The 27,828-nt window shown below is 41.2% G+C and overlaps 1 protein-coding gene across 9 annotated transcripts in view; it reads left to right on the top strand.

The window, feature by feature from the left end:
• TRDN (triadin) overlaps nucleotides 1-22,948 on the top strand; it is a 284,763-nt gene extending 261,815 nt beyond the window's left edge. For 8 of the 9 annotated variants that reach the window (XM_054021587.1, XM_054021581.1, XM_054021582.1 and 5 more), the window contains 3 exons: nucleotides 5,899-5,928; nucleotides 18,979-19,017; nucleotides 20,259-22,948. In XM_054021587.1, the coding sequence (XP_053877562.1) occupies nucleotides 5,899-5,928; nucleotides 18,979-19,017; nucleotides 20,259-20,404 (215 nt within the window). In that variant the 3' untranslated portion in view covers nucleotides 20,405-22,948. The remainder of the gene's footprint in view (nucleotides 1-5,898; nucleotides 5,929-18,978; nucleotides 19,018-20,258) is intronic. The other variant, XM_054021584.1, reaches the window with a different exon arrangement.
• Nucleotides 22,949-27,828: the final 4,880 nt, after the last annotated feature.

Consider the following 27,828-nt stretch of genomic DNA (forward strand, 5'->3'; position numbering starts at 1 on the left):
GTATCTTCTTATTGTATCAGATATGAAGAAAAAGTTTTTGGAGCTTCCCTAACAGTTCTCCATCTCCAAACTTGTAGACTTCAGCTGGTATGCCATCTGGCCCTGCTGCCGCCTTGTTCTTACTTTCCATAATGGCTCGTGTTACTTCTTCGAGGGTGTGGGGGGGGTCAGCAAGAGATTCTCTTTCATGTTGTTGAGGTATAGATTCGATAGTGGTATCTGAGACTGTTGACTTACGGCTTAGGAGTAACTCAAAATGCTCCTTCCATCTGGTTTTGATGGCTTTGATGTCCTTAAAATACATTGATCCATCTTGGACTCGGAGTGGTGTGGGTCCATGGGAACATAGGCCATAAATGGCCCTTATTGCCTGAAAGAAACTCCTCATGTCATGTTTATTAGCATAAATCTCAATCTCCTTGGCCTTTTCTCTCCACCACTTATCTTTTGATGTCACTGATTTTCCTTTGGGCTTCAGTCTTGAGTTGCTTGTATGACTCTTTCTTCTGCTGGTGTCATATGTCATTTTGCCAAATGTGATGAGCTTTTCTTTTCTGGTGAAGCAGGCCCTGAATCTCAGCATTGTTCTCATCAAACCAATCTTGGTGATGGCAGGTGACATAACCAATCGACTCAGCATATGCCAAGAGAATGGCAGTGTGTAATCTCTTCCAGAAATTTTCTTCATCATCATCATCATCATCAGCTGTAGGCACAGTGGCAAACTTCTCTTGGAGATACTGCTGAAGTTTCTCCTAAATCACTATATCTTCAATGGACTTGATGTTGAATTTCTTTCATACTATTTTTCCTGATTGTGATGGGTTGAGGTGATCTGGACATTCATGATCGATCTAACAAGGCGATGGTCTGTCCAACGGTCATCAGTTCCATGCATGGCCCTTGTGATGCGGATATCCTTCCAATCTCAAGCTCTAAAAATAACATAGTCAAAAGGGTGCATGCCAATGCCTGGAGTGAGGGTGTCTCCAGGTGATCGTATACTTCTCAAGTATCAGAGGGGTAGCCGTGTTAGTCTGGATCTATATAAAGCAACAAGGAGTCCTGTGGCACCTTATAGACTAACAGATGTATTGGAGTATAAGCTTTCGTGGGTGAATACCCACTTCACCAACGAAAGCTTATGCTCCAATACATCTGTTAGTCTATAAGGTGCCACAGGACTCCTTGTTGCTTTATACTTCTCACTTTGTCTAAAGGGGGTGGTTTCATTATGATCATGCTATGTTCTATGCATTTGCTCAGGAGAAGGATGCCGTTGGAGTTAGTCTTTCTTACTACTCCTTCTTTTCCAGAGAGCTGACTCCCACCTGACTCTAGCATTAAAATCTCCAAAGAGAATGATCTTGTCCTTCTTGGGAATGTTGGTTAAGATCTGTATAGGATTGTTCTCTGGTATCCTCAATAGAATCAAGCATTGGGGCATACGTACTGATGACTGTAGTAGACTGGTTGTTGCTGAGCTCAAGATAAAGAGTCATAAGACGTTCATTGATTCCTACAGGAAATTCTGTAAGCTGACTGACAAGCTTATTCCTAATTGCAAAACTGACACCATGAATGTGCCTGTCCTCTGCAGATTTTCCTTTCCAGAAAAAGGTGTAGCCTCCACCTTCTCCTCTCAGTTAACCTTCATTTGGGCACCTTGTCTCACTTAGGGAAGCGACATCGATGTTATATCTTGCAAGATCCATGGCAACAATAGCAATTCTTCTTTCCAGCCATATATTATCATTGTTATCCATCAGGGTGCAAACCTTCTTTTTATAGCTTTGACCGCAGGCAGAATGATCCCACTGGATGCAGTAATCCTCCCAGAGTGTATGAGACAGCCTAGGTTTAGGGCACCTTTTATAGCCCTCTCCCCATGTGGGGTGAGCAGAGGGGATCCTAAAGAGGAATGCTCAGTCACAATAGTAGCTGCCAAATTGCACCCCTGTATCAGTCCAGGTTCCAGACAGCCATCTAACTACCACTGCCTATGTGCAGATTCGTGGCTAGGGACTGCCAGATTCACTAATCCTGTCCCCGTCACCACTAGCCCATCACCGCAGGGCTTGGAAGGTTGGAAAGATGTTGTTTCCCATTGTAGAAGTCTGCACATGATTTCTTTTAATGTGGGGAAGATGGTGCGCTTACAGCAACCACACGATCATGACACGTTGAAGGTCTGGGACCCAGTGGCAGGGAAAGTCCGAGATGATTGGAGATCTCCACTTGCTGCAGCCTTCATCCACTTTCACAGTCATTGAGATCCGAGGACCCTCTTCCACCTGCTCACCTGGGAGATTGGACCGTGCTTTGTCTGGGACCTTCCCTCAGACCTGTTCACCTTGGGAGACCCTACCAGGAACATGAAGCTCCCAACAACTTAGCTCTGAGGATCATTGGAACACGCAAACCCCTTCATCACAAGAAGGTGACAGTCCCAAACTAAAAGGTACCTAGTACACATTGTAGTCCCGTTTGAAAGAAGACTACATTAACATGAACTAGGTATCTTTTAGCTGGCACCAGCAGTGTCCACACAGGGCAGTTAAAACACAGCCGTTCAGTTCATTCTGCAATTCACACCCCTGTAGTCCGCACTGTGGCACAGAGTAGACAAGGAGCCCAGGGAGAGAGACTGGGACCGGGGAGCCAATGAAGATGATGAAATGGCTGGGGTAGGGGGGAGCTGAGACAGATGGGATGAGGAGATAGGTGGAGAAACTGACACTGGCAAAGCCGGGAGACTGGGACAGGTGGGGAACTGGGATGGAGAGTCCAGAGGTGTATAAATAGGACTCCCTGTGCAAGGACTGGGTTGAGAAGTCTGAGGAGCAGAGACTTGGACCAGACAGGTGAAGGAGAATGTCAGTGGGAAGAGGAGCCATTCTTGGGAAAGAGCTAGGACTGAGACTGGAACAAGTTGGAAGGAATGGGGCAGAAGGGTCAGGGCCGGCTCTACTGTTTTTGCTGCCCCAAGCAGCACGCTGAATTGCCGCCGCGGATGGCGGGTGCAGTCCTTGTGCCATTAGGGCGGCACGCGCGTTTCCACGGTGGCAGCAATTCAGCAGCAGCTTCTGTCTTCAGCCGGAAGACAGAAGCTGCCAAATTGCCGCCGTGGGCAGCTGAACATAGAAGCTGCCGCCGAATTGCCGCCGCCGCGGAAACGCACGTGTCGCCCTAACGACACACGGACTGCCCCCACTGTCCACGGCGGCAATTCAGCGCGCTGCTCGGGGCGGCAAAAACACACGGACTGCCGCCCCTTGCAGTTTGCTGCCCCAAGCACCTGCTTGGAATGCTGGTGCCTGGAGCCGGCCCTGAGAAGGGTTCATGACCAGTAGAGTGCACTCCCTTCCACAGCCTGGAATGGAGCCAAGATTCCCAAGTCTCCCCATTCTTCTGCTGCCAACAAATATCTGTGAAAGCCACTGGCAAAGTATGAGTCTCCTCCCCATATAGTGCTGGATCACACAGAGTATGACACCCTATTACTGCTATCACTTACTCTGTTAGCTCAAATGGCAGAGGTCTGTTTGGTGGATATAAAGGTTCCAACGCTGACGATGACGCCTGTGGATGTCACGTGGTAGGATTTTTCTTCAGTATGCTTTTTTAAAAACCTAGGAAATTACACCTCCCCCCCAAAATCGGTTACAAGAACATTATTAAGGCTGCAACGTGGAGTATGCAAAAGATAGGAAATGCTAGAATCCGTGTTCCCTCTAATTTTTCCCATGCATGTGCGGAATTAATTTTATGTGCACCAATATGGAGGTGATGTGTGCATATTATGCATATTGGTGCACATAACAAAATTCATGTGGTGGGGGTGGGACCAAGGGGTTCAGAGTGTGGGAGAGGGCTCAGGGCTGGGGCAGAGGCTTGGGTGTGGGGGGTGCGGGCTCTGGCTGAGACTGTGGGCTCTGGGGTGGGGCTGGGGATGAGGGATTTGAAGTGCAGGCTGCCCCGGGGCTGCGGCGAGGAGAGAGGACTCTCCCCTCTCCCCCCCAGCTCTCTCTCCCTGCAGCAGCAACTGGGCTGGGAGGGAGAGGCGCCTCTCCCCGTTGCTGCAGCTCCGGGGCTGGGCTGGGTTGGGGCCAGGGAAGGGTCACCTCTCCCCACCTTGGCAAGTCTGGGGCTGGGGGAGAGGCATCTCTCCCTGCTGCAGCCCTGGGTGCCTGTGTGGCACTTGATACCACACAATTTAGAGGGAACTTAGACTACAATTAAAATTGACTGTGCAATGTTAATTCAGCTTACCATGATTTACCACGATTATTTCTTCTAGTAACCACTTTCTTTACATTACGTGATAGGTCAGTTTAGTCGCATGATATTGTTGCTCCCTGATTCGATAATCCTAGCCCTTAAAGAGGTCTCAGGATGGCTGTGCAAATATATTTCCATAAATGCAAATAGATAATCACAAAAGTATTTTACATTGTCTCTTTCCAGTGTTTTTATGAACAAAAATATTTGTTGGCGTATTTGTAGGCAACAAATAAAGGTTTTATAAATAACATCAAAGTGAATTATAGTCAAGCATTTGTCAATTCTATATTTCAGTATTAGCTGAACTCTAGGAATTTAAAATCTGAGGCCAAATCTAAGATACTATAATGAGTTTGAGCTTCAGTTCTGCTTCCTATTTATTTCCATTTCAGGCTGATACATTAAGCACAGTGTATTAAATACTAATACTTTGTACTGGAATAATCAAAGCTGAAAAGTATTTAGGAATTCTGATATCGTCTAAAATATTAAATAAGAAATCTTCTCTTGGCTTCTAAAGCTTGAATAGAGTAGTTTCATGTTCTTAGATTTGGATTTGAATCTTCATCTGTTTCTTGATATTATAAAGCAATCAGATAAAGAGAAATAAGCAATTTTAAAATCTGTATATAGCTTGAGTTTTAGAACATTCACATATACAAGGATATGGACCTGTCTAAATGTCAAAGATGACCCTTCCATAAAGTTCAGGAATATTTGGCTCTGTAGTTTTTGCTCAGTCTAAAACAGAAATAGGCACAAGCAGGGAAGTTCAGACACACATCTAGAGCCAAATACTACTCAAAACTGAGGACTGTCCAAGTCCCAGTTTGTCACTGGGACTATTTCATTTATTTTATAAGACTGTCCTGTAGGTGTTAACATTTACAATTGAGTTTGAAAAGCTAAACAACTGTATAGGTCGTTGTTATATTATAATTATTTTACTCTAATTATTTACAAATAATGCAACAATACAGTGAGGGAGAAGCGGAGGGTCAGATTACAACAATAAGACCATAAACTGTGATAATAGCTACATATAACATGTTTTTGTTAAGCTGGTACAATGTTCAGACTAATGGGCAGAGCGATTCTTTTCTAGGTAAATGAATATATTTAGCAATAGAAAGGTAGCTTCAAAAGCAGCCTTAATTTCAGGAGTAGAATAACAAGTCTTGTATCTGTGTTTTACAATTTTGGGAGGTCTTAAAGGTCCTCATGTCAAAGAAACTTATGCTTGCTGCCCAGTCGAAGTCGCATCTCAGAGAAAACTTAAATTATCACTAAGCATGATAGAAAAATCCTTTATACAAACAAATTATACTACCATCTCTATTGAAGGAAGCATTTTTCAAATAGATTTATTCTTTGATCCTACAGTGGTAGATTGCAGTAATTTCTCAGATGTTTTCCTGTATAAAAAGGATTATCCAATCACATTATCACCAGAAGATATTAGAGGGCACATTGCAATCACCACTTGAAAAACTCAGCAATTCCAGCAGATGAATTCATTATGAGTCTGTATTAACATGTAGAGATTGACAGTTACTATTAAGTTATTTTATTGTCTTGCATTTAGTGTCTACATGTCATATTTTTCCCTTACAGAGAAGATTTCTAAAGCTGCAAAAACAGCAAGTAAGTTCTATTTAGTGTTATAGCCATTTGTGAGACCGTCTTTGATGTTCAGGTGACATATACTTGTCAATGCTGAAGCAGATAAGATTTTTCAAAAGTTATTTATTCTGACACACTGGCAACGAATGAGTCTTTTTTCCTCCCCTGAAACCATTAGAGGATTGGGAGGGATGTTACATACTTTATTAAATTTACACAGAGACGAGGTAACTACCATAAAAGAAAACTTAAACTAGCTGAGAGAGGGACACAAACCCCAGGATAAATAGCTCTCAACTGTGAAAATTCAACTACTGAAAATTCAGTGTTACATCTTCCACTCTCTTTCCTACCTATTGTATGCCAGACTGTTTGCATATTGCAAATTTGCGGTGAATTTCGTATCCTGGCAATAGTTTCTTCTCACAGCTCCACCCCTTTTTTATTTAAAAATATCAGTTGTTGGGGTCAAACGTCTGAATCTGGTAACTTGACTGGGACTTGATTATAGTTCATTGAAGGTTAGCAAAAATATTGAGGAGACCCGCCTCAGTAATAGTTGAGACTCACAGAGAAATGATAAACTCAAAAAAATGTATATTAAAGTTTCCCTAGTTGTTTTTTTCTCACCAAAATTCATCATTTAATCACTAATATTATTTTTCACTTCTTGGACCTTGAGAGTTCACACCATTTCCTAAAAAGTAATGGAATGAGCTCATACTCTGAGGTATGTCATGGGTTTTATACTTAAGATCTGTATCACCCATATAACATATCTGACTGAATCTTTGGCTGTTTTAATATTTAGTACTTCATCTGACCTGTGAATACCAGTAACTTTGTGTTAGTAATTCCATTTTTCTGAGATTATCCACTATGAAACCATCTTGAGAAACTAGCAATCTCTGTGAGATATGTAGATGAAATGAAAGATTTAGGGCCAGATTCAAAGCTCATTGAAGCCACTAGAAAGTCTCCCACTTCAGTGAGTTTGGATTAGATTCAAAATGAACACACATACCAAAGATTAAAAACAAAAGGTCAATGCCTGGTTTAATTATAAGGAAATTGATAGGCTGTCTCTATAGTACCATCATAATCTATTATAAGCTACACACTTAATATCTCAATACATGGAACTTGTTCTACCCTTTTGAAACATGTAAATCCCTGTGAAGACTGTGGAAGTTTAGTACAAATACAGCGGACACTATGTAGACTTTGTGAATGGGCTGGATCCTTTACAAGTGCACACGTATACTGCGTTCTTGCCCAAACTACCACCCCTTTCTGGGGGGTTGGCTTTATTGGTAACTAGAGCCGTGCAAATAACTGCCAGTCAACAACAACAACAACAAAAATCAGTTCCAAAAAACTAGGGGGTGAGGTGGGGAGGACTGGTTTAATTTGAATTGAAACGGAGTTCTTTTTGACATTTTGGTGAACTGAAAAAAGTTGGGGGAAAATTGTTTCAGGGTGAACTAAATGCTTTGTTCAACCTGAAATGAAATGTTTTGTGTTGGGTATTTTGACCTTTTTTAATAAAAGCAAGAGGAATGAAAGGCTAGATTCACAAAACTGAGGAGTCCTTATTATACCAAATAGCCCAACTATTAGGGCACTCCCCATGAGATGCCCAGGTTAAGAGCTATTCTAGAATAGCAGACTCTAAGGGTATGTCTACACTGCAATTAAAAACCCACTCCAACCCAAATATCTACACTACAGTTAAATAGCTCTTTAGCCTGAGCCATGCAATCCCAAATCAGCCAGCCAGTCACAGGTTTTCAGTTGAAGTCTAGACATACTCTGTGAGCCAGTATATAAATGCAGAGCTCTTCTGTTGATTCACCCTAGACTGTGCTAAACGCCTATGTTAAACTTCAGCGTGGTCACTGCAGAGTTGTGCAGGCAGATTGGTGTAAGAACATAAGAATGGCCATACTAGGTCAGACCAAAGGTCCATCTAGCCCAGTATCCTGTCTATCGACAGTGGCCAATGCCAGGTGCCCCAGAGGGAATGAACAGAACAGGTAATCAAGTGATCCATCCCGTTGCCCATTCCCAGCTTCTGGCAAACAGAGGCCAGGGACACTATCCCTGCCCATCCTGGCTAATAGCCATTGATGGACCTATCCTCCATGAATTTATCTAGTTCTTTTTGAACCCTGTTATAGTGTAATTAGCTCCAACTGCAATGAGGCCCAGGTTTGAATCCCCTCTTTGGAAGCAGGGTCTTGAACCCAAGTCTCCCATTTTCCAGTTGAGTGCTCTAACCACTAGGCTATTGGCTATTCTAAGGTAGGGCTCTCTCAAACTTTTGTGCTAATGCTTTTACACTTTGCATAAATCTTTAAATAGTAATTGAAGCCAAGATGAAACACAGGTGTTCCCCTTCCCAGGGGCGTGCCATGACTATTAGTTATTTCCACTCTTTCCCTCAAGCCCAATGACTATTCAAGTATTTTGCCTCAACAGGAGAGATTCATTGAGACTCACTATAGAATAGCCAATTGTCTTGTGGTTATGGCATTCATCGGGGGTAGGGGCAGCCTGACTTCAAGTCCCTGATATATGGTAGGTATTCAAACCTGGGTCTCCTACATCCTAGGTGAGTGTCCTTACCAGGGAGCTACTAGGCAGAAAGTCCTCATCTTCCTCTGTCTTGTGAATAGCTCCTGAATCCCCTTGTAACTCTAGCCAGAACAATTGAAATATTTCATTTTGATAATGTCCAAATGATTCAGTCTGATATTTCTGAAGTTTTTTCCCTTTTTCATTTTACCCAAAACAATTCACTGAAATTGACAAATTCACTAAATATTTCCATCAACCTAATCAACATATTTCATCCAAAACCAACCAAACAAACAAATCAGCTAAAAATTTTCACTCGGATCTACTGGTAAAACAAAAGCAATAACACAGCATCAACCACATCCTCAGCTTGGTTGTTCCTAGAGTTCTCTTAAGGATCTTCTCTCTCCTAGCTTCATAGTTCCTTCTGTCCCAAAAAGGTACTCCCACCCTGCTTTATATCATGGTTGGAATTAATTGAACCAGTCTGTCAGCACAACTCAGTAGTGACCACTTGGAATTTTAACATAGGGTTTTAGCATAGGCTAGGGTGAGTCAACAGAAGACTTACTGTACTCCTCTACAGGATCTCAGAGTCTGCTATTCTGTAATAGCTCTTACACCTTACTTGTTCAATCCTCCAGTCATGAAAGTTCATATTAGTTACTTCCTTTAATTATTAGTTTATTCAGATTATTTTGCAATACCTACACAGTACCACTGCTGCGAATGTGCTTTACAAAGCACGTGCTTAGACCCTGCTCCACAGTGTTTAATTCAAGATAAATCATAAGGAGGGGAGCAGGCAGTTGAAGTTTATCAGCAATGGAAGCCTGTGTTAAAGGCATATGGCCTGATAATCCAAAGTCCTGAATCTTGTATAGTCATTTACACTACTGCAAAATGAATATGAAATGGGTATAAAATGCTAGTGAATGAGAGTGAATGCAATAGAAAATTAGGCCCATGGGTAGAGATCTGAAGGAGGAGAAAGAGAGGTCATTTGGAAGGAGAGGGTTTTCCAAGCATATAGCACAGCATGAGAAAAAGTAAAGTTGAGAGGGGGACAAAGGTTGTTTTCAATGATGTATTCATACTAGTGATGTTACTAAGCATTACTTAGAATGTTAAATATAAAAATTAATGTCTCTCCACATTTACTATAACTCTAGGGATAAACTGATCAGTTTTATAACTAAACATTGTATGCAAGTCATAGATTTAATGCGGCACAGAGAATCTGAATAGACTTATTTAACATGCAGTTTTAGAGCCAATAATGAGATTCTGATTTGCCTAACTTTGCAGAAAGAATTTGAATAGTTGTGTTATTTATGCCTATTGGACAGTGAATTAATTTCCCCCCCTTTATAACTAGGTCAAAAACATTTCTCAGAAACAAAACTGATTGGCTGTATGTATTTAATAAATATGCAGAATTTGTAGCAGATCAGAAGATAAAAATCAAAGTAACTATTTAAAAATATCTCTAGAGTTGAATGCTTCTGCTACAAAAGCAAACAATAACAAGTGTCTTCATGTTCTTTATTACACAGTTAGTTCTTACCCCTTTGTTTGGCTGATTAATCTTCTTAAATCACATTGCTAAATAAAAGGGAAGAAAAGTATAATGCATGCATTGTGACATTGCTATGATGCACCTGCTGGAAAAGACACTGTGTATAAAATGTTGTTCTTCTCCAACAGATTTCTAGCCACATAAATTAATGCCAGAGATTACTTATCTTTCCTTCAGGTGAATGTCCATGAGAACAATCCCTCTGCCATCCCTGAAATGTAACTCTTCCAGTGTTTTATTCCATCTCATCTAATAACATAACTTGTTTGGAGGCCAGAATGACAATCTGAAAAAATTCTTATCATAGATCTTGTGTCTCTAAAAATTCATAAAAACTTACATAGACCCAGTGAAGCAGGACCAATCTTATGTTTCCAAAGTTCTGATTAGTGGAAGTTGAACCCATTGGAGCCATTTCAGTTACATCATGCAACCCAAGTCAATGGGACCAGCTCTGTTCCAGTAATGACCACAAACAGTATTGCAGGTAGTGTAGACTATTTTTAAATTATTTAAATTAGACTTTACAGTACTTATCCCACTATTCCTATTGTTGGAATTCTACAGTGAGAACCGAGGGTGGGGATGGCATTTTAATTCAGTCTCTTCTTTCCTTATAAGAAGTTCCTTTTTGAAACTACCAGGTCTTATCCTTGGCATAATTCCAGCACAGTTTCTTAAACTTACCTATACCTTCAAAGAGAAGTGGTGTTATTGTGGGAGGAGTAATTCACCTGCATTAGAAAGTTAAAAGTGTAGGGTTTTGTTTTACACTGGTCAACAATATATATAGTATTAACTTCCATTTAGTTGATATCTATTACAGTCACCTTGATGGGATATTTACTGTTTGATTTTCATGTTGCAAAAAAAAAAAAAATTTAATCGTTCAGTGTAGCTTTTCAGAAAAGATGATGTTAATATAAAACATTAGCTGATCATGCTGGTCCTAGGAATCAGTCTGCAGAGACCTGTCACGTCAACATGTCTAAAGTACATGATCAGTGCACAGCTTGTGCTATCAAATCATTATAGCTCTTCTTGTGGGGAACGAATACTAATGAAATCAACAGCACTGCAAGACTGCCACAGTTAATGGAAAAACTCCCACTGACTTCCAAGGGTTTTGGTTTGGGACCTAAATTTACTTCTGTTCTGTGGGGAAATAATTCCATGAATGAGTTAACTAATTTATTCTTTGGTTTCACAAATGAAACGTGTCTGATGGCAGTGTGCTGCCACTCTTAAAGAAGCTTTTTGCAAGTTTGATGTTAGCAATCGTACTGTAGCACTGTTTCAGACTGTGTACTCTGATAATTTGTATGCTTTGTTGAAAGGTGTCTATTTTCATCAGTTAGGTGTTGCATTATTATGTTTTGCATGGTTTATTATCTAACAGGAAGAAATGTTTAATTAGTTTGGGGGGAGTGTTGCACTTTTGGTTCATTCACACACATGGTAGCTGTCTGGCTGATTATAAGAGATTGTAGGATGAAATACAGTGCATTTCTCTACACATGCATCCTCTGAGTTAAACCTTCATATGAAATGGTTCCAGAGCCAGTTAGCAAGCTGCAGAATTTTTTAGTCCCCAGCACAACATTTTAGATGCTACATGTCATGTTCAGCATTATGGCTGCTAATCAATTAGGGATTCCCCTCTCTGTGGTGACATAAGATCTGCAGATGTAAAAAATGTATTTGCTCTCAGTTTAAATTGCTTTCTACAGTTCATAATAATACAGTATTAATTATAAATAACTGTTATATATTTTTAAATTACAATAGTTATAAATACATTATGAAAGCATTCTCAAACCAAGCCTTCAATTTTGCTCCCTCAATCAACTAGAGGTACCTGTGGTAGAATTTAGATTTTAATTACCAAATTTGTGGATGCGATTTGTAGACAGACATTTTGGGCCAGATCCTAGCCCTCTTTTTATCTGGACATGGTGAACTCTGTGGGTACCAAGGGGAAAGGTGACTGTAAGCCTCCATTAAGGCTCCCTGATTCTCATGCCACAAGGTACCAGGCTGGGTCTGAGGACCAATTTAGAGCAGCATGAGGGCTGCTCTAAATTACAGCACTACTAAGGGCTCCATGGGGTCCAAACTGCATCTGTGGATTGATGCAGTATAGGGTCATCCTGTCTGTCTCCTCTCTTGTGGCTACACTACCTATGCCAACAGCAATAGGGGGTGATGAAGGAGCTTTTTCCTACTGGGACAATACCAGGGTAATCCCACCATGATTGGCTAAAGCAGCTTTACAACTAGAATCTTCCAGCCAGTGCATCACAGAACTTCTACATCTCATTGGTGGATCTGGCTTGTAATCTTATTGGCTGAGCTGGATTCTCATATCACTTTCTTTGATGTCCACCTAGCACTTGCTGCAGTGCAGCTTTAGTAAAGAGTAATTAGTTGATTTTTGCAGTCTCCAGCCATCGGTGCTGTTAGAATTAATATCCCATTGAACATCTCCTTTGCTCTTTAAACACAGCAGCTGTTGGCAAAGAACATTGCCTTTGTCCTAATTAAACTGACAGCCCCTTTTGAAGCACTTGTTTCTTGTAAACTCAAGTACAGTGTTACTGGGAGTTACATGTATATGAGTGTATGTGTATGTGCTGGTAAATCTGCCTTCAGGCTTTGCTGATTGATCTGCTTTACATCATTTTTTGGAGATTAAAAAAGTGGTCGTCCCTTTTAAATTCCTGGCCCAGGTGTACTGTATTGATAACTGTACTGCTAGTATTTTGTTGTCCCAACCTTACTCAAACTCCAAAGTTTATTTCTTCAGCTCAATCTAGAAATTATATGAGGTGAGCTAGGACTGCAAACCTTTTAAATTCTTAAGAATGCTAAAACTTGTGTCTTTTGCTACCAGAACATGATATTTGAGAAGACTTTGTTGAAATGGTTGTCTCCACCATGATTTTTTTTTTTTGCCAAATGCTCATATTTCTTCCTTCTTTCAGTGGTGACCTTGAACAGTGTTTGTTGCCAGCCTTGAGATTTATATATATAAATAAATGAATGGAGACATCCTATCTCCTAGAACTAGAAGGGACCTTGAAAGGTCATTGAGTCCACTCCCCTGACTTCACTAGCAAGACCAAGTACTGATTTTGCCTGAGATCCCTAAGTGGCCCCCTCAAGTATTGAACTCCCAACTCTGGGTTTAGCAGGCCAATGCTCAAACCACTGAGCTATCCTTCCCCCCTACTTATAAGCCTCAACATTTATAGGGCAAGCATTCAGGGTTTTTTTTACATATGCCAATCAAACCCTATTGCATAAACCTCACTTGTGTAAAGATTCCAAATGTGACCTGCTTTGAGACTTTCCTTCCTTTTCTTGTATAGCTTGAAGGACAGTGCTGTACTTTTGCCATGTATTCCATTAGATGCTTTTCTAGCCTACAATTTTGTTTTATTTTCAGTGTTGATGTAGCCACATGGATCCCAGGATATTAGAGGGACAAGGTGGTGAGGTAATGTCTTTTATTGGACCAACTTCTGTGGGTTAAAGTTTTCAGTTTACACATATCTTCTTCAGGTGTCTGTATAAGTTAAAAACTCTTTCACCCGCAGAAGTTGGTCCAATAAAATATATAACCTCACCCACTTTGTCTCACTCTTCTATTTATCATTTTTATTTTGGGTGTGGATTTTTCTCTGTATGGTGCTCTCCAGAGTGTTGCCTGGTCTTCATAGCTGTAAATTGCTAAGTTGAAGAAGAACTCAAGATGTGAAAGCTAAAATACAATCTGTATGCTGCTATGTTACATGTGGTCCAACAGAATTATGCAACAGAGAGCTAGCTCAGAATTGTGGGACTTGGTAATTGGCTCTTGGAGTCATAGGCATAAAAACACTGCACCTGATAGTGAGGTTCTGTGAAGATTTGAGAGAGCTTCAGTGAATGGTAATTTTATGGGTCCCGCCCACCTGCTCATCTCTCACCTCCTATATTGATGAATAAGGCTTGTAGTTGTCGTCTTGGTTCCATTCCATTTTTCCTCCGTTGCTACCTTCAAATTCTCATGTCACAGTGAAATTCCCTTGAGTAGAGGGTCGTAGACTCTAGTTCCCTCCACAGACCATTATTGTTGTCTTGGAATTGACCAGAGTGGGTACCAAACACTGACACAAGTTGCTTCCCCCCCCCCCCCGAAGAGAATGTACTGCTTCTGCGGTGCTTCAGCCCATGCGGTTTGGAGGAGAGAATCACTGAACATGAACGTATGATGTGAGCTCTCATACTCCATGTGATAACATTGCCCCTATTCGATCACTAGGCCAGCCCAAATACCAATTTTAATAGCAGTTTTTGATTAAATTATTTAATCTATCTTTATAGTGCATCTACTAAATGGGATATGTGAACTATAGTACAGTGTTTGCCAAGAGAGAGAGCATATAGGGAAAGTTCCAGCCTTAATTGTCATACAGTCCTGTTACAAGGCATCAGTTTATTTTCAGGATGTGCATTCAGGTACAGCCTGCATTTTCTTTTATTGTGTAGCCAAGACAAAAAATGAGATGTGGAAGAAATATCCTAGTGAGGGCTAGTTTTTCTGCTGCTGTCTCTGATACAACATTATAGTGATGAAAAATGTCATTTTAGAGTGGATGCATGAACTGATTTGGAAAGCTTCTGACCTTTCCTGCTGATGTGTGTGATGTTCCCCCACCCCCATTAAAGCATGTTGGTTGTCTCCTGGAGGCCAGACTGAGATTGTTTTTTATGGTATCATTGAGCAATAAGAACTAAGGGGGTGAATGCTCTAAGAAGAGCACTCTTGTTATTGAAGAAAATGGTGAACTCGTATGTCAAATGTTATTTAAAAAATTCCATTTTGTTAAATTGAGAAGCCAGTGTCTAAATATCCACCGTATGCTGATTTGAAGGGAACAACATTTCTGCTACTGCAGGAGCCCTTAACATTTAGCTTTTGGTATTCAAGATCAAATTTAATTGACAGTTATAAAGCTATCCTTTACGGTTAATACACACGTGTACACACTTTGGCAGATATATGAGAAAGCAGGTGGTGAAGTTCATGCTGCTCAAAGAGGATTCCTGACCACTTTAGGTATCCATCTCCTAAAATGTTTTCTGTGATCAGCCTGTCGTATATTTTCATTGAGGTGTTAGAGAGAGCCCAAATAGGCAAAGTAGCAAAACGGAGGCAAATCTCCCCCCAACCTCCCCCACTGGGTAGCCAAATCAGTACCTTAGAAGAACCATTAATTTGAACATGCCGTAATTATTTTCTCTGCATGTTTCAGTTTTGATTGTTTAATCAAAATACAGTATTTGCATTCAAAATAAATGGAAAATGATCAGTAAGAAACCAGTGAAATTGTCTCTTCTTCCCTCATATTTCTAATTGCTTACTAATTAGTTGCTTCTAATGCTATGATTTCTATAATGCTATGCATTTGTGCTTTGTTGAATTGTTTAATGTTATTAGGGAAACCACTTAATGAAATAATTTGGTTCAAACATCTAGTAACAAAAATTACTAATGATTGTTTCCGTCACACCGTCTAATTTTTTTTTCTGACAAGCCTACCACCATTTCCTCTGAACAAAGCTACTTCTCTTTAATAGAATATATCTCCTACATGACCTGCTTCTCATTCTCATGCAGTGCTCTTATTTGTAAAGAAACGGGACTGGAATCATAGAAAAGTAGGCCTGGAAGGGACCTCGAGAGGTCTAGTCTTTGTATCAAAGCAACAAACATTTCTTTAGTTTAGGATTAGGGATGCTTGTCTTTTCTTCCTGAATCAACCGAAAACTGAATAGACCATGAAGAAAAAATCAGGTTGTTTTATTCCACTGTAATTACACAGCACCTCTCCTGTAGTCCTTACACAGACAAAGCTCTCATTCCTTACCTGAGTAAGGACTTCAATGGTAGAGCTGTAGAATTAAAGTTCATGGAATCATAGGACTGGAAGACACCTCGAGAGGTCATCTAGTCCTGTCCTGTGCACTCGTGGCAGGACTAAGTATTATCTAGGTGTGACGGTGCGAGACCCTGCAGCACCTCCTGCTGGTTGTCTCAGGGAATTAGCTCGTCCAGCCTCCGGAGTGCCCTCTGCAGGCTGGTGTCCTGCTGCTGCTGGCCCCCATGTCCCTTCCAGGACCCAGTGCCCCTGTCTTTGGGGTGCTGCCTCCTGGCAATACCCCCACAGTTTCAGGGTCTCCCCATCCAGGGGAACCCCCCCAACCCTCTATCCCCGCCTTGCCTCAGTCATAGGCTACTGACAGTCACCATCTAGCCCTCACTCACTAGGGCAGACTGCAGTGTAACAGTCACTCATCATAGGCAAGGGGGGTTTGGACCTGCTGCCTCTGCCTACCCATGGGCTGCCCCCTGCAACCCTAGTACCTAATTGACCTTCCACTAGGCCGCAGCCTGGGGGGTTTCCAGGCCGGAGCTCCCCAGCTCCCTTGGCCTTCCCCCAGCCCTGCTTCAGTCCAGGTACCGTCTCTCAGCTCCCTGCAGCCAGGTCCCTCCCTCTCAAAGCTAGAGAGAGTCTCTGCCAGCTCCTGGCCCACTGCCCTCTTATAAGGGCCAACTGGGCCCTTATTAAGCCAGCTACAGCTGTTTCTGCTTTCCCAATCAGCCCAGCTTTCAGAGCTGCAGCCCTCTCCAGGGCTGCTTTTATCCTTCCAGGATCGGAGCGGGGTGATCACCCCGCTACACTAGGTATCTTTTATTTTGCAGCTTTAGTATGTCCCAGAAGGATAAAAGTATAGAGTTAAATTGATGTTCTTTAAAATTACAATGGATTAGCATGATGACCCAGCTCCTTAAAGGTATTTAGGGGCCTAACTCCAGCTGAATTCAGTGAGGATTAAGCACCTAAATACCTTTGAGAATCTGAGCCTTAAAGCTTATCCATGCTTGCTTTGCTTGCCTAACAAATATGAAAGATGGCGCTGTGTGCAAAGGCAGATAACTCAATTTTTCATTGATTGAAAACCGAGAGAATTTGCCATTTTCTCAGCAATGGAAAAAGGAAAACAAAACAGAAGTCATTCCAGATACTTACCAGCAAGGAGGGAGAGGAAGAGAGATAGCAGTCATTTGCAAAATGACTACTTTAGGGCTGCTGCTGATTGGCTTGGTCAAGTTTAAAGGGCCAGTCCCAGAAAGGCATGTTGGAGGGGAAAAAGTTCCTCTGGAAGTTCCAATGGAAATATCCTCGTATTGCAGTATATTAATTCAGTTGTATAGCTTCCTGGTTTATTAAACCATGTACACTGATAAAAATATCTACTAAGTCTCCTTTAAGGTGTGAAACGGCTTACTGTATTTGCACCAGAATGTATGTATTTTCTTCTAGGGGTCAAATCTGCTTAATTTACTCCTGCTGACTTTACCCTCTGAGCAAGAGTCAGTGTGCTGCTGAAGGGGAAGCCCCACAAAGCTTTGTGCCAGCCACTCAGAAGCACAATTCCTCCAGAGAACCTCTCATACTAGTGGGGAAGAGGGTAGTCTGCAGTAGCACTTCACAGGGTGCAGCATGCTCCTCCTTCTATTATAGCCAGCCACTTCTGCTGTCTGTCTGGCATGTGGAGAAAGAAAGGGAGCCCTGGCTCCAACCATTTTCTTGTGAAGGGAGTGTCAGGCATAGAAACTTCTGCTCTCCCTTCCACATGCAGAGGCACAATCTAGGTATGCTTTTTACAGTCACAGAAGAAGGATCTTAACCCACCTAATCTTCTGCACAGCTAGGGAGGAGGGCACTCTAGCCATACCTGACTTAGAGGAACAAGAACTGGTCCTTTATATGCAATGCATTCCTTAACTAGACTAAAATTTGTTGAAGTTTTTTAAACACAATAAATAACAGATCATCTGACCTCTGGTCAAAATATACAACATTTTGAAGTTGAGTAGCATAAACATGCTAACTAAACAGAAGAAACCAACTTAACAAGGAATTCAGGAATAACAGAATCTAGGCCATTGTCATGCTGTATGATACTATTTGATTCAGAATGATTCTAAATATGTGACAGTTCTTCCAAGCAATTTAAGATTTTTACCACTTTTTTTTTCCAGCTGCTACTTTCCATGTTTAGCACCAAGGCACACCCTATATAACCTCTTCCTAAAGACCAAATTATCTAAATGTCCCCCCCCCACTCCCCAATAATTTTGTGGCTACTAACTGTAGCTTGTAAATCAGACTTTTAAGTGAAATGACCTTATAAATCAGAAGAGCTGATGATTATAGAATGATCAGGTTTAGTATAACTTTACCAGAAAATTCTGTCGTATTTTCTCTGCTCCTATAAGAGCTTTGTTTAAAATGACTCTTATCATAGACCAGGGTGGCCAAACGTCCTGACCCTCTGAGCCACATAGGACAATATTCAGAAGTTCGAGAGCCGGGGCACGCTGGTGGGGTCTGGGGTTTCTGCCCCGTGAGAGGCACCTGCTGGAGCTCAGGGCTTCAGTCCCACGCCTGCTGAAGCCCTGAGACCCCCTTTCCTGCTGGCAGAAGCCCCTACCCCACCATCCTGCTGCAAGGCAGAAGTCCTGAGCTACCCACCAAGTGTGGTAGATGGAGAATGGGGCGGGGTGCATGGGAGACTCTGAGCTGCACTTTAACTGTTTACCTGTAAAAGAGCCGCATTCGACTCACGAGCCACTGTTTGGCCACCACTGGGATAGACCAGGCTTGCACCTGGAAACATGCGCAATGCAAGAGAGTTAAAATTCCGGTATTTCTAGCATGTTGGGTACTTTGTCCCTTTAAATATCTTTAAATATAATATTTATTTGCAACTAGCAAGTGCATGCCACCCTTGTTGCCTGCTTGGTAAAACAAAAAGAACCAGCTATTGACTTACTTTCTTATTTTTATATCCATTAGAAGAATATGCAGAAATAATTTCCATTAAAAAAGACAAAGGTGAGTTTGTAATTGGTGACTTCCTTGCTGTAAATTATTTTTCTTTATAACAATCAGCGTCAACTGGATATTTTGTTAGATAGGCCATCTAGTCATTTTCAGAAGCATCAAATGTATCTAGCACAGTTATGAAGTGTGATATTGAGCTGGACAAAGAACTAACCTTCCTGTGCATCAGGCAAAAAGACCAGAGAGAGAAAAATTGCTTGAGTGAATACACTGGCATTTGTGACAAACCGTGCAGTGCTCCTCCATTTGATGGGATTTGGCAGTCAATAAACAGACCTTGCATCTGAGTTTCTATTACAGGGAAGCCCTGCAGTCTGTTTCATGTTAGACTGAAGAGCTAAACTTTCTTGTATTGAATGAACAGGAAAGAATAAGATATAGGCATCAGAAAATCAATTGCATGAGAACTAATTTCTATCTAGTGCCAGCATTTCTCCTTTCATTTCCCCAAACATGTAATTGTCATTCCATGAAAAACTTTAATTCCAGAGTGCAATTAACATTCAAATGCAGTTACAAAATTCAACCTTCCTGACAAATTAGGCATTTTATCTTTTGACTTTAACTGAAAGACCATATTCTTCTGATCCTTTAAAAGAGCTGAGAGGGTAATAGAAAAAAAGTATGACTATAAAAGGCTGAGTTTCAAGTGGCACAAAGGTAGCAAAAATTCCCTACATATTAAAACCCTGGGGAAAAGATACTTCCATATATGATGCTAAAGTTCTGAAGGAATGATAGGACTGGTCATTTGGAACAATTATTTGCGTATCTCCAACCATGAACAATTGATAGAACTCTTCAGAGCATTCAGAATGGGTCATTGAAATACAGAGTCATGAAATGGATGCTTGGGTTGAAGGGCCTTTAAACACATACAGTGAAGCCATTCCAGGGAACAAATATTAGGACAGCTAGACAGAGTATATCTAAGGGAAATAATAGATTTATGTGGGAATGTTGAATATAATATGGACCACTCTCAGTTATGCTATAAAGGTCTCAGAGTGTTCAGAACATATTGACTTTAGCTAAAAATCCCATTCAGCTTTTCCTCTTGATGACTTAGAGTCTAGTTTCTTACCATGTTACTCCAATTTTATGCCACCGTAACACAGTTAAAGTTAATGGAGTTACACGAGAATTAAACTGGAGCAATACAGTGGTGAGTCAGGCTCACCATCTGGAAACTGTACATATTAACTAATTGTTTGTCTTCTGTGTTTCCCTAGCTCCAGTCCGCTTCTTCCAATGTGTCTTCCTAGATGGATACAATGGATATGGATTACAATTCCCCATTACTCCAGCTCCCAGCCATGAAAAGAGACCTGGTCATTCAAAGACTTCAGGGCGAAAGTCAAAGACACCAGGACAGTAGAGAGACATGTTATCTGTATATTTTTGAGACTTCGCACTTTATCCCTTCTACTGAGGTCCACAGTAACTACAGTGGTACTTGTTACTGTAGAAATGTGATCCAGTAGATCTCATGCACCTGGAAACGTTTTTTACTTTCTGGTGCTGAGGGAAAAGAGGTGGTGGATGAACACTGTTCATCCAAACAATACTAATATTGTTCTTGAGGAAAGGCTGTGGTGTTGAAATAGTGTTTGTCAGATTGTGCAGTTTGTTTGTGCATGTGCATTTTCCTGCCTCTTCTGCTCTTCTTATTTTTCCCCTACCTGTTCTGAATTCAAGTACGTCTATTTTCCATGTAGTAATTTTTAAAGAGAAAAAAATATAAATGCAAGGATTATTTCAATAAGATTATTTTGCAAGATTACCTGGAATCCTAAATCATATCCTGTCAATGTTCAATCAGATCTCTGATATGGAAAAAACCTCAGTAAAGCTGAAAATGTGCTCCATGACTGGTGCTATTTTTATGTATATTGACCAGTTTAGAATGAAGCTCACATCTTACCTTTTAAGCTGCTCAGTATACTATAGAAAGGTTCACTATCCAAACTGTTAATGATGAGTATTTACATTTAAGTTGAAGGCAAGCAATAAAAACTTGCTATATTTGCCCTTAAGTATATGTAAAATCATAACACCTCATTTTCCCTTTCATTTTGAGATCTGGGGAAGTGAGCCAAGGTGGGTCTGCCAAAGAGAGGTGAAGCAAGGAGGTATACTGTGAAGATCTCATGAGTGGGAAAGAAATTCTTTTACTTCCTTTGTCTCTTCTTGGACAAAGTCATTATCAAGTCAGCACAGACTGCAGATAGATCATGCTGGCCAATCATTTGTTAGAAAAAAGTCAGACAGGAAGCTATATCATCAGACACTACTTGTGAAACAAAACCAAATTTTCAAGTAAAAATGCCAACATGATACAATCTTGGAGCAATCAGCAAAAAACAGGGTACGTGCAAGAAATCTTGATAGTTAATTTTGCTAGATAAGATGGAAGGCCTCATAAGTTATTAGCTGGGCCTCTGTCAAAGTGCACTGTATTGTCAGTTACTTTTAGGATGGGTGCAGCAAGTAAACATGCCAGTCCTCAACCATCTTGTTTATTTCTTCAGATAGTGTGGATTAGCTATGTTAAAGAAAAGGGATGCGCTGGTACTTGAACGATGTGAAGGTGTCCGATTGTAAATCAGTGTTGTGATTGTCTGTACATGTCTAGCAATGTAAATAATAATGCATTTTTGCAAGCTGCTATTTTTCTTCCTTACTATATTTATGAATTTAATCTGTGAACCACACAGCTGTGATCCCAGTTTCATAGTTACCATTTGAAATACCATGAATTTTAACATAATTCATGAAATAAATCTGCTCACACCTGTAAATCATATATAGCTTTTTTTTTTTTTTAGTATAGCTCAAGATAACATCACCATAACACTGATGCTTATCTCGATAGGAAGATTGACTTACATAGGTTTCAGATAACTATGTCCCAGAAGGACTCAGGCAATTTATAATGGGATTTGGAGTTTTTTACCTCTAGGTCACTGGGTCAGATTGGTAATGGCTGAAAGTTGTTACTTTCTGATTATGTTCAGTGGCCTATATGAAATGAGTTCTTGGTCTTAGCACACTCTGTGTTATGCATATACCTGCTTCTCAAAATCTACCATCCCACTAGATGGCCTTGACAGCCATTTAGAAACTCAATTACCATCTTGTGTCTAGGGCTTGTTCTTCCCAATCAGGAAGGGGACACATTGGGGATGTGGTTGTAGAGTGCTCTGACTCTCCAGTAACCAGAGCTGTAAACCTGGAACTCCCGGGGGGGTTTTCAGCAGGACTTCCCCCTCCCCCATAGGGGTCCCCATCCCCTCAATGTGTCTTTTGTGTCTCAACACAAATTGTGTGTATTTCAGTGTGTTGTTACACAGGTTGCTGTCCTATGATTTTCCTACTAAGGCTGTCTTAATGAAGGGATTATAACTTTCAGAAGGTCAGCTCATTTAATTCATAGCTTTATCCAATTCAAATGATGAGCACGACATTTAATTTTTTATATATTCACAAGCTGTTGTGGGTTTTTAGCTTTTTTGACACTTAATTTCTCTTTTTGCTCATGATGACTTGGCTGTTTCTCCCATTGCGATTTGATTTGGGAAAGGACACGAATGTTTTTTAAGAGCCCGTTCCTCTAGCATTTCAATTAGATATCAGATTGGCTCTGAAGAAGTAAAACATTTGATCTTTGCTTCACTGGACAAGTGATGTAACTCTGACCATAGACAGTCACTTCCTAATCTTGGCCACTAACATGAAAACTACTGGACACTCCTCAGTCAAAATGGCAGTCCTTTTCCTTGGGCCTTCATAAACTGAATTTATCTGAAACCTTAACAATGCATTACTTGAATTGCATGGCTTTACTTAAATCAGACTGAAATGTTATTAAAATGTATGCTTATTCTCATCAGTTTTGGAAAATAAAACATATCTGCCTCTGGCTATTGGATTTTTTTTATGAATCCAAGAATGGGGGAAAGTGATTTGTAAAGATAACTTGGTTCACCCATGTTGTGGGTGCACACAAGCCTTCTGAATTCAGGAGAGAGTATCTTTTTGCATGGGGGAAGTGCTTGAGGGGGATTTTCCTTTTAGAATCATAGATGATTAGAGTTGGAAGTGACCTCAGGAGGTCATCTAGTCCAAGCCCCTGCTCAAAGCAGGACCAACACCAACTAAATCAGCATCACAAGGCATAGCAAGATGAATCCATTCTACCATACATCACTCCTAGATTCCTAGGTCTACATAAGAATCATACAAATAAATTAAAAGTATTATTAAAATGTTTATATAAAACATATTAAACCACACACATGTTCTTTCCAGTGACTAGTCAGTAGTCCACACAATGGGCAGTATGGCCTCTTACCAGCAGACAGAGCGAGAGAGACAAGGATAACAAAACTTTGTGACATCTGCCCTTATGAAGGGAACTGTATCAATGCAGCAATCCAGTTGACTAGGTAGAACTTCCACTGAGGAGGATTTTGTCTATTATTTTCTAGCTTGTCAATATTGTTATTGACCAGATATAATATATATTTTCTGCTAATCTGTTTTTCTTGTTGATAAGATTAGACCTTAATTTTGAGAGGTCTCAGTCCCCAGAGTGCCCGTTGAGGTTAGTTGGAGCTGTTGGTGCACAGCATTTCTGAAATCAGGCCATAAGGGATCTCTGTGAGAGCTCCATACAGAGTGGGCTGCTGGTCTGAGTCTCCTGCTCCTCAGGCGTGGTTATTATCCTCAACAAACAGGCCACAAAAATTAGTCCACTTTCAAACTGGTTTAGAGAACTTTTAAAGCAGGCACCTCTGCAGAAGAACAGATTAGATTACAGGTGGTGTTCATGGTTATACACTAGTCCTCTCCAAGGTCTATGAGTCTTTGTTTCCATCCAACAGATTGAGTCCCTGTTGACAGCTCAAAACTAGATAATCACCAATACTTAAAGCTTGTTGTCTGCTCTTCAAGAGCTGGTATATCTGAAGGTTCAGTTCAGTACTGAGCAGGCAAGTCTGTCTTATTGTCAGAGCCATATGTCCTGGAGTTTGAAAGCTCAGCTTGTGCCACTGGCCATAATTACAGGCTAGCTATACTCCAAGTGGTGGGCTCTGTGCAGCCTGTACCATTGGTGATCCCCTATGCTCACTTGCACAGGTACCCTTATCCCAACTAGGGCTGCACTCAGCCTTTCTGTCTCCTCCACCAGACCTGAAACTAGAAGTTGCAAAATGATGGGATTACCTTTGGGCACCCCTTTCTCAGGCATGAGATTTTGCTTTTGGGGGGGGAGGTGTGCCATAGGTCATCACCTCTTCCTGCTGAGCAGGATTCTCCCACTGCCACTAACCTCTTGCCTCATTAGGACCTGGAATGAGCAATTGCTTTGGTGGGGGCCATGCAAGTTCCACTGGGGTTAGTTTACCCTATTGCTAATGAAGTATTTTTGTCCACAAATATCACCATGTAGGCTGGCCTTTTTGTCTGTGAAACTCAGCTTGGTTAGATGGTGGCACAAAAAAATGTTATTGTCAAGCAGAGAGTATGATGCTAATCAATTACCTAGACACCAGAGCCAAGAATACCCTCTTTCTCTTTAGTTGCGACCTGACGGGCAGGGTGGGGAGAACTGAGATTAACAGTGTGACCACAGTCATTTATATATAACCAAGGGAACACAACGGGCAGAGGCATAGTCAGTGAGGCCCCCTGTGTAGTCTTCTAGGACAAAAGCACTCTGGTCACCCCATCGGTAGTGTGAGAGCACTGAAATACAGTGCATAGTGGCTGAATTCTGGTCAGCTCCACCAAAACAATGAAGATGCCACATTTAGAGTTCATCCTAATATTTCAGAAGTGGGGGATGCTGCAAATGATCACTACAGTGAACAAAAATAAAAATGGTTTTCATAGAACCATTTATTCAAGGATCTCAAAGCACTGTACAAATATCACTATCCCTAATTTACATATAGAAGATTCCAGCCTTCTGCTAGGTCTAAGACTATCTAGCAGCAGGAGCTGCTCTACCTTCACCTATAGTGGTTAGACCTGACACCTGCCTTCCGTGACCTTCTGCCTGAAGAGCAAAGTTCTTAAGGTGATAGAGCTGTCCAAATCCATGGTCAATTTGGTAGCCCTGGGCCTTGGCTCCTGGAACTCCAAAATTCATCTCTTTTCTCAACAAGCATGAATACCCACCCTGGTCACCTGTATTTGCCAGCTTGCCAGTGGCTGGGCATGAGAGAAACTGGTCCCTTGGAGCAGGTGGTAACCACAACACTGTGTACACAACACTGTGTACATGCAGAAGTCTATATTCTCTGCTACAAGAGCATTCTTGATTTCAGGGCTTATACAGCAAAAGACAGGTGAGTCTCCTTGGCTTCTTTACTGACTTTTTGCACTTTCTCCAGAATGTCCTGGACAAGGACTGACTGCAAATTTGTTATGGTACCAGATTTAGTTGTTAGCGTTAGGCAAGGAAAGGCTGAACAGTCATTGTATGTCTTAGCAGCGATAACCTGGAAGTAGCCAGAGTCCTTCAGCAGTTAACAAAATTAAGTTGAGGTTCCAGACTTCAGTAGGCAACCCAAACTGTAACCTTGTCATGAGGCTAGCCTGCTAGCTTGCTATATTTTCTGGTCAGATCACTGGCGATCCGTAATAAACTAGCCCTATACATTCAGGTAAACAGTCCATAGGACCCTTACTTGTTATCCCTCCAAACCCTGGAATAAAGCATCAAATAAGTTTCTCATTTTAAAGGAAACATTCCTGGTGAAATCTCAGCCAGGATCATGATGGAGTTACAGGCCCCTTTTACCAAAGGGGTGGGGGAATTGCAAAAGTGCTAAACTCACTTCAGAGCATAAGTCCCATTGAAAGTCAATGGAACTGGTGCTCCTAATCACTTAGCTACATTTGAAAAATCCCATCCTACATGCTTCTGATATGGCAGCTGTTTGTCACTAGGACAAAGCAGTGAGCAAAAGAGCCCTTTACATCCTTCCAAAGGGGCCTTCCAACTTCAACCCAGCTCAGGAGGTGGTCTGTCTTTTTATCCATTTTCCAGAGGCAAAAAAGAGAAAAGATTCCTAAATATGAGGCAAGTGTTATCCATATACTTGACAAGGACACAAGACATCAGGAGTTCAGACCATCTGTTCATCCTGCATGGAGGGCTCCAAAAGAGCTGGAAAACCTTTCTACAGTCACATAGGCGAAGAAGCAGATTATTCAGCTATGGGCAAAAAGCCTCCCTTAGCCATCAGAGTTCACTCAAGAGATGCCTCATACCTTGAATTAAATAAGGCAAATATATAACTATCCTTGTACATTTCCTGCCTTCACAACCGGCTTGGTCTGTGGAGGCCTGTGAAGGTTTCTTCCTGGAGAGCCACATCCACATCCCTGCTTATGTCTCAGTGCCTGCCGTATGTTGGTTATTGCACTAGATATTTCTATAGCATTTATCCAGCTAGTGACAGGAGGTTGTATTACCTTCAATCTGGACTGACAAATTATTGGACAGGATTAGCAACAAAGAGAGTGACCTTTCCTGATGTGTGATATAGCTCATTGTTGCAATCCTAAAACTATCTCACAGGTTGTTCCTAATTGGAAGTACATTTGTTCTAGCTATTGTAAGCAAAGTGACATGCAACAGGACAAGAAAAAAAAAATCCTTTTGAAATCAAACCCCCAAATCGAATAATTGCAGCTGGTGTGGAGGATAAAATGAAACAATCCGATCTGTTTCTTGCTTTTTTAATGGAGAGGCACCACACAATGATGGCCCTGTAGCATTAATCAGGCCAATTAAAAGGAGAACAAAGTAGAGATCTTTACACACCTCTATTTTAAAATATTTATATGGGGTGATGGGCCTATGGAGATGGAACTGCACATTAATTATAGCAGCCTTCTTCCATGCTTTTCCTTTCAGAAGAGGAACAAGGCACGGTAGAAACCCAGTACTCCATGCTGTTATATTGGAGCCAGACTGTAGCATTCAAACAAGAAGCAAACCAACAAAAACAAAAAAACAACCCATCATCAAGCCAAAATTATAAGAGCTTTCTCTCTCTTTCTCTCTCTAACTAGCTTGTCTTGTCAGAGTTGACATAGCCACCCTTTCTTAAAACAATGGATTGTTTTTGGGGGGCAGAGGAGGGAATGATGAGTGATGGATGTGTCTTTCTTTGGCCACTGTGATGAGTCTCGCTTTCCAATGAGAAGGTCTGAATGAGCCATTGCTGCATGAGAGATTTTAAAGCATGTGGTTGTTAACAGTATGTTCTGATGCCATACACACATATATAACCAAAGGTCAGCCAGTGAGAATGATGGTACCCACCTTGGCACAATGAGATATCCAGGAAGTTTGTAAAGCAGAGCAAGGAAACTGTAAAATTGTCATTCAAATTAATTTAGCAGTCGTTCTTTTAAACAAAGTAGCAAAATATAGAAATAATTTTAAGGCAGCAGAATTAGAAAAACTCTAAGAAAATGTCTGGGTTTGTTTGTAATGTTAAAAATATTATAGCTTCTTGATTAGTACTAACAAATCCTCTTCCTTGTAATTGTCAAGCCTGTTTTTTCAGACTATACCACAGAAGAGGTTAGCCTCTCCTGGGTCCAATCCAGTGTCCATTGGAGTCAGGGGACTTCTATTGACTTCAGGGGGGCATTGGGTCAGGGGTGCTGGAACAATTTGTATAGTGGGGTTGCTGAACCATTGAACCAAACTGTAAACTCTGGATATGATGGGAACCACTTTAAACCAGGGGTGCAGCAGCACCCCTACATCCAGCA

The sequence above is a fragment of the Malaclemys terrapin genome, chromosome 3 (assembly GCF_027887155.1).
Source record: "Malaclemys terrapin pileata isolate rMalTer1 chromosome 3, rMalTer1.hap1, whole genome shotgun sequence".
Classification (NCBI taxonomy): domain Eukaryota; kingdom Metazoa; phylum Chordata; order Testudines; family Emydidae; genus Malaclemys; species Malaclemys terrapin.